The 8,256-nt window shown below is 37.5% G+C and overlaps 1 protein-coding gene across 1 annotated transcript; it reads left to right on the forward strand.

Annotated features, from left to right (window-relative positions):
• Positions 1 to 7,314: 7,314 nt before the first annotated feature.
• LOC127840762 (E3 ubiquitin-protein ligase Midline-1-like) lies at positions 7,315 to 8,256 on the forward strand. The gene has a single exon (XM_052369177.1). The coding sequence runs from the start codon at positions 7,315 to 7,317 to the stop codon at positions 8,254 to 8,256; it is 942 nt and encodes a 313-aa protein (XP_052225137.1).

The raw sequence follows: 8,256 nt of genomic DNA on the forward strand, positions 1-8,256 counted from the left end.
TCCCTCCTTCCGGGCCGGAGAAAATATCCGGGTTTCAAAGATTTCCGGTGATTTGCGAATTTTAGGTTGACACGTGTAAGCAAATGTTAATACCGTTCAGATTTAATCTGGAACGTTTATTATTTCATAAATCATGTCACCTTTAAAACCTTTAAATTCATAATAAAATGTATGACACATAGACTGCAAGCGATGAGAAATGATTGTAACAAATACTGCTTTGTCCTTCGGAGTCACATATAGATATAAAGGGAAGCGTTAACATATAACCGTATATGAATACATGTGAACAGTATCTATACGTAAGGCAATTCATGTCATCAGTAAGCATATAAACACACGTTAACAGTGTCTATACGTGAGACAATGCATGTTGAAAGTTTCTGAATATTGTCTATAAGCATAGCAATACATGTGAACAGTGTCTATAAGCATATCAATACATGTGAGCAGTGTCTATACGTAAGACAATGCATGTTAACAGTTTCTGAATATTGTCTTTAAGCATAGCAACACGTGTGAGCAGTGTCTATAAGCATATCAATACATGTGAGCAGTGTCTATACGTAAGACAATGCATGTTGACAGTGTCTGAACATTGTCTTTAAGCATAGCAATCAATACATGTGAACAGTGTCTATACGTACGACATTCCATGGTGACAGTGTCTGAACATTGTCTGTTAGCATATCAATACATGTGAACAGTGTCTATACGTACGACATTCCATGGTGACAGTGTCTGAACATTGTCTGTTAGCATATCAATACATGTGAACAGTGTCTATACGTACGACATTCCATGGTGACAGTGTATGAACATTGTCTGTTAGCATATCAATACATGTGAACAGTGTCTATACGTACGACATTCCATGGTGACAGTGTCTGAACATTGTCTGTTAGCATATCAATACATGTGAACAGTGTCTATACGTACGACATTCCATGGTGACAGTGTCTGAACATTGTCTGTTAGCATATCAATACATGTGAACAGTGTCTATACGTACGACATTCCATGGTGACAGTGTCTGAACATTGTCTGTTAGCATATCAATACATGTGAACAGTGTCTATACGTACGACATTCCATGGTGACAGTGTCTGAACATTGTCTGTTAGCATATCAATACATGTGAACAGTGTCTATACGTACGACATTCCATGGTGACAGTGTCTGAACATTGTCTGTTAGCATATCAATACATGTGAACAGTGTCTATACGTACGACATTCCATGGTGACAGTGTCTGAACATTGTCTGTAGCATATCAATACATGTGAACAGTGTCTATACGTACGACATTCCATGGTGACAGTGTCTGAACATTGTCTGTTAGCATATCAATACATGTGAACAGTGTCTATACGTACGACATTCCATGGTGACAGTGTCTGAACATTGTCTGTTAGCATATCAATACATGTGAACAGTGTCTATACGTACGACATTCCATGGTGACAGTGTATGAATATTGTCTGTTAGCATATCAGTACATGTGAACGGTGTCTATACGTACGACATTCCATGGTGACAGTGTATGAACATTGTCTGTTAGCATATCAATACATGTGAACAGTGTCTATACGTACGACATTCCATGGTGACAGTGTATGAACATTGTCTCTTAGCATGTGGTATTGTAAGCGTCTATACGTATGCCAATCCATGTAAACATTGTCTTAACAGTGTCTATAAGCATATAAATACATGTGAACAGTGTCTACACGTATGTCAATGCATGTGGCAGTGTCTAGGAATACATGTGAACAATGTCTACACGTTTCTATGCGTTTTAAAGAGATTTGATAAATGTTGGCATACCAAGACTGTTTATGTATCAACACGACACATTATACATCGTATATCATTATGATATATTGGAAATCGAATAAATTCCAAGCTTTTATTTTGAAATGGAATTGATTGCTGATTCGTTTGTATTCGTATCGGTTGTGGTTGCGGTAGTTGGGATAGGAGAAATATTGGACGACGAAAGAACACGTATAAGGAGACCTGTGCGAAGGATCACAAACAGAACCAGTTTAATGTTCAATTGTTGTTCGTTTGTTATCTTCTGTTTTAAAATACGAACACTACGCATTAAGGCAATGCAATATTTCCGGTTTCACCTTCACCTTTGATTGTTTTTAAGTTTTTTTTTATATAAGTTTCGTCTTTTATGTAACTTTATAAGACTTCTAGTATGGGAGTTCTCATCAGCATATGCGATATTCAATGTTTGGTAATTGTTCCTCGTTTGATCCTATGTGTGTTGTTTTAAGTGTATGCATTTTTCCTCTGTTTTAATGCCAAAGAAAGCAACGCAGCATTGCTCTAAATTTATGTAGGGAACAAAATACACTGAAAATTGATTATATTATGCAACATAAAGTAGATAGTTAACAATGAAGAATACACGCGATCGCTATCCAGCTATCACGGTTACTGGTGTAATGCAATATGCTGGTACGCCTTAAATCGACTGAAAATACAACTTTAAAGAGAATGAAAACGGCTTAAACTTTTAAACTAGTAAACATAGATACTTCGTATTTCAAACGATTTTAGTATGTATTTTTTAGCATATTCAGACCAAATACAGCTTCAAAAAAATAAAAATGAATGAAGAATGATGATGATGATGATGATGATGATGATGATGATGATGCTGCTGCTGCTGCTGCTGCTGATGATGATGATGATGATGATGATGATGATGATGATGATGATGATGATGATGATGATGATGATGATGATGATGATGATGATGATGATGATGATGATGATGATGATGATGTTGATGTCGAGTACGTGTGCAGGCGATAGCTAGTTAGTGCGCAAGTTATTACTAAAACTCGTGCACGCTATAATTATTTCATGCGCACTTGTTAGCCATAACGTGCGAACGCGATAATTAGCACGTGGCATGTAACAGCTATCACATACTTACGTTTAAGAAACGTCTATTAAATAGTATATATCTACCCTTTATGCAGCCGTATTTATGTGCAAAACGTATATCAGATGGTAATGGAACCTATATATTGACTGAAAATATTACTTAAATGGGCATGTTTTCATTTCGCAAGTTATTATAAGTAAACGTACTTCAAAACAACGGTATTGTTGAACTTGTATGGTGTTCAACGCTTGTGCAATGCGGACTGCACAGGCCAGTATGGGACGACAGCTTACCAACAGGCATTGAGGGCCGTTTTTTTCAGGGTTTGACATTATTATATTGCCTGAGTGTTGATGAAGCTATAACAACAACGGATTGAAAGCAAGTTGCGTTTTCTGCGAGTATCGAAAAATGCGAGTTAATCGTCCATACCGCTCAGAGAGAAACACAAGAAAGTGAACTCTGTATTTAAAATTAAAAAATTAACTAGGCTTCAAGCGACGAAGTAATTTCCCTTTCCTAGTATGTATAGATATGAATGTCATATTAACACTTTCATTAAATCGAACATATGTGACATCGATACTTTGTATACAAACTTGTAAATGGGCCGAGCACTGTGCAAAGGGGTTTAATGCATGGGCGTAAAGTGACGTCCCTGATTAGCCTGTGCATCCGCAAAGGCTAATCAGGGACGACACTTTCCGCCTAAACTTGATTTTTGCTAAGAAGAGACTTTCTTGAAACGAAAAATATCATAAAAGCGGAAAGTGTCGTCCCTGATTAGCCTGTGCGGACATTCATGAAACCCTTTTTCACAAAGCACGGCCCAAATGTTTTTCATGAAAATAGAACGACATTAACATTGTGCTAATATTTAGGCCGTTTAAGCAATTTACAATAAGAGAGCCAATAAAGTGTTACACAAACAACTGACCTTATTTAAAATCGCCATATCTGCATCGAGTATGTCAGTTATACTCTTATTAAGCGCACAGCGCGCATTAACGCTGGGAACCAGCTGTATATCCGGAAGTTTTAATTTACGGTCTGGTTTCCCTTTCGCGATGTTATCCCTGTGCTTGGCTTCAATTCTTAGAGTAAATGTGGAAGCCAGTTTACGTAAGAAGATTTGATTGATTCCCGGCAAGGTAGTTCTATAAATGTTAATATTCATTTCATAAACGTCGCCGTCAACATCATACTTTCCGATGTATATCGTTCGCGCATCGCTGTTATAAAATGCTTTCGCGCTTCTTGGAAAGCGACCGTGATGCTTCTTCCGGGAACCAGATCACATCGGATGTTTCCTCATTATGCTGAAACTTCCGGAGCCTGATGATGCCATTTAGAATAAGAAAACATTTACATGTAGTCCTATACAACTGGTTAACACTAGGCCTCTATATGCTCCTCTCTATTAGAATCTTACCTTTGACGTGTTGTAGTATTGATGACGAAAGATCTTCGAAGGGCCTGTTTCTTAAAAAAATAATAACAAACATTGAAATCTTATTGTTTTGTTAAAAAGCCACTTGAATCGATTAGGAATAACCAAACTAAGGTATCATTCAGTATTGACCAGAGCTGTATTGAAGTATTTTATATATAAATTCGTCAATAGTTATTTTGCGTTAATTCATGCGCTACAGTGTTTAAAAACATTTTCATGCATCATGAACAACTTCCAAACAAAGTCGGAACGTAATCTGAATCAACAAAACACAAAATGTTTGATTATTTATATCTTTTTTCCGTTCAATATATTTCGAGGGTATCCCACTCCACACCGTACATAGTTTACAAACAATATATGAATGTAATAACACATTTCATACACAATACAATCAACAGCTTTTACATTGAAGATACAAAAATAATTTTATTAATAAAGAATTGATTTAAGTCTCTTGTCATAACTACTGGAAAAAAGGCCACAACAGTTCTCATTCTTTACTTTTACGCAATTCATTAAAGTAAAAAGTTTCACATAGTACATGACAATGTAAGGACAGGTACGCTGTAAGAGTGGGTCTAGTTTCTTGCATTTTATAATTATAAAGAAACATTTTTATAAAGACACCTAATGCATTTAAAGGTCCACTTGTATTGTCATGTCCCAATATTAATGAATGCATGTTTGTAAAAATTTGTGATTACATCCAGAAAACCATTCGTTAATAAACTGATTGACTTGCTAAACGCAACATAAGTTAAAGAAAACCAATAATAACAATATGGATTTAGATTCTTTTATGTCAATCGTTGACTTTTTCTGGCTATCAAAATTTTAGCTAGGCGTTCATGTGTTCAAACTTTGTTTAATGTGATCGAATATCAGACAATGATTTAGCAACAGAAAAAATACATAAAAACATAAATTTAACTTTTTTGTTCATGTAAAGTCTCGGGGCAAGGATGAAACGACAACTCGTTAAAAACGTTTAATTTAACCCATTAATGCCTAGTGGACTCTCCCATCCTTCTGAATTGGACCAATTTATTTCCAAAATAAGGGATGTCTAGTATGTTTTTTCTATATTTATAATATTTCTAACAGAAATTCTTTCAAGCAAACAGCGCAGACCCAGATGAAACGCCGCATCATACGGCGTCTCATCTGGGTCTACGCTGTTTGCCTAGTCCTTTTTTCTAGACGCTAGGCATGAATGGATTAACCCGCATCATTTACAGAAGTGCATAATTCCACATGCCGATGCGATGAATAAATGTAATAGTTCAACTGTAAAGAAACATACATGCAAAAAGTTACGCGGTTTTTCAATAATAAAATTGAAATACACATTGCAAACAATAGCACTAACCCATTTATGCCTAGTGGACTCTCCCATCCTTCTAAATTGGATCAATTTATTTCCAAAATTAGGGATGTCTAGTATATTTATTTCTATATTTAGAATATTTTTTACAGAAATTCCTTTAAGCAAACAGCGCAGACCCTGATGAGACGCCGCATCATGCGGCGTCTCATCTGGGTCTACGCTGTTTGCCAATGCCTTTTTCTAGACGCTAGGCATAAATGGGTTAACCAATGACACTATACCCAAGAAAAACACATAAACACTACCACCCGAAACAACACGCAAAACAAAAACATTATTAACAACACCACCAACAACAACAACCGAAACCATCACTGCAACATAAGCATCAGCAATATTTGAGAATTTAAACAAAAGACGCGCCAACAAGCATCACAACTAATTAATTGCCGACAAACTGCAACGAAATCTATAATGGCCAGTGCTACAACCGCAACAACAAAAACATTCACATTATTAAAAACAACCACCATCAAAATTACCAACAACAACAAACAGTAACTGTATACCAAACAAGATCCAAATAAGCAGAAACAACATCGATCATCGGTGCAACAGACCAATAAACAACAACAACAACAACAATGGCAAAACATTCATTATTTTCCTCAACACAAACTGAACAAACGCGATTACACTAACGTATCAAGAACAAGATATGTGTTTGTCAAAAACACAATGCCCCCTACTACGCCGCTTTGAAGCCATATATTTGACCTTTGACCTTGAAGGATGACCTTGGCCTTTCACCACTCAAAATGTGCAGCTCTATGAGATACACATGCATGCAAAATATCAAGTTGCTATCTTCAATATTGCAAAAGTTATGGGCAATGTTAAAGTTTTCTGACGGACGGACAGACTGACTGAAGACGGACGGACTGACGGACAGTTCAACTGCTACCGGGAGCATGATCTCTGTATCTTAATCTGTCACTAAGTTAACCCGTAAAGCGATGTCGATTTTCACCTTTGGGCCGTGCTCTATGAAAACCGGGCTAAATGAATGTGCGAAAAGTGTCGTCACAGATAAGCCTGTGTAGTCCGCACAAACTACTCACGGATCACACTCCGCTTGTATAGAGTTTTTCATTAAAGAAAGTACGTTTTTAACGTAAATCACGTCTCGGCGGAAAGTTTCGTCCCTCAATAGCTAGTGAGGACTGCACACACTAATTTGGGACGGCACCTAACGCACGTGCAATAAGCACCGTTTTCCCAGAGCCTAGCTCAATTATTGATTTATATATCCTTGACATGCTATATCTTATCGTTGTGGACCGCACTGTAAACGTCAATACGCTATTCAGTACAGCATGTAAATGAAGTGTGCGTTAAACGACCTGAAACTTGATACACGCTCAATAGGTTTAATATGTTTTAGTTGTGTTACACTATGTTTTGAGCTGTGCACGGTTTATTGTATGATTTCAGAATGTGTATGGAATAATACGACATTAAAATGGATTAACGGTTAACTGATTTATGTTTTAGAACGAGCCGATATTGGCTTAAATTAAGTGTGTGCTCGTACACTTAACTGGTGAATTCGGTGAAAACATAATGAATCTCAAAGATTCGAAAGGTAGTGAGAAATCCGTTATATGCGAAGGTTCTGCCACAATGGAATGTGTTTCAAAAAGGCAATATTGCGAGCCCTGTCATTACGTTGACGAGAAAACTGAAAAGGAACCCACGGGGTTCTGTATCGAATGCACCGAGCATCTGTGTTCCGAATGTTGCCGAGACCATAAGAAAAACAAGATCACCCGTCAGCATGTATTGCTGGAGGGAGACAAAATACCAAAGGACCCAGCGCCGTTCCTGCAGATGAAGGCGATGACGAAATGTGCGAAACATCCGGACAGGGTGGTAGACTTCGAATGCGTTGATCACTGTACCTTGATTTGCTCGCTATGTCTATCCAGAGACCACAGGCATTGCGGTACTTTCAATGACCTTTCAGCAGACAACAAGGGTTTGAAACTTGATTGCGAATCATTGAGCGAGTCTATAAAGGCGGTTGCCGAAACCGTGAGGGCAAAGATCGAACAAAAGGAAAAGTCGCTCAAAGAGCTTGAAGAGAAAAAGGCAGAAATCAATAAAGCGTGTGATCAATATGTGAAGTCTGTACTTACACAGATCGATAAGATAAATAATGACGTTAAATCGAAAGCAAAGCACATAATTATGAACGAAAAACGTACGGTCGAAGAGAATATATCAAAGTGCGCAAATTTTAAACAAGAAATTGAGAGATTACAGAAGCTGATGAATGTCTCGCAGAAGTACGGAAAAGAATATGAAAAGGCTGCAACGTTAAAATATCTTCGGGAGCAGTCGAAGCGCCTGGAAGCGGATTTACAAGCTGCCAAGGCTCAAGTCCCCAATACATGTCCTGTTACTGCACAATCAACGCTTGCTCATCTGACGTCACTCTGCAAGATCACGTCAAATTGCTCGGAAGACCTTGACATTATGATGGGAACACAAGTGTTATCATAA

This window comes from Dreissena polymorpha, chromosome 8 (genome assembly GCF_020536995.1).
Source record: "Dreissena polymorpha isolate Duluth1 chromosome 8, UMN_Dpol_1.0, whole genome shotgun sequence".
NCBI lineage: Eukaryota > Metazoa > Mollusca > Bivalvia > Myida > Dreissenidae > Dreissena > Dreissena polymorpha.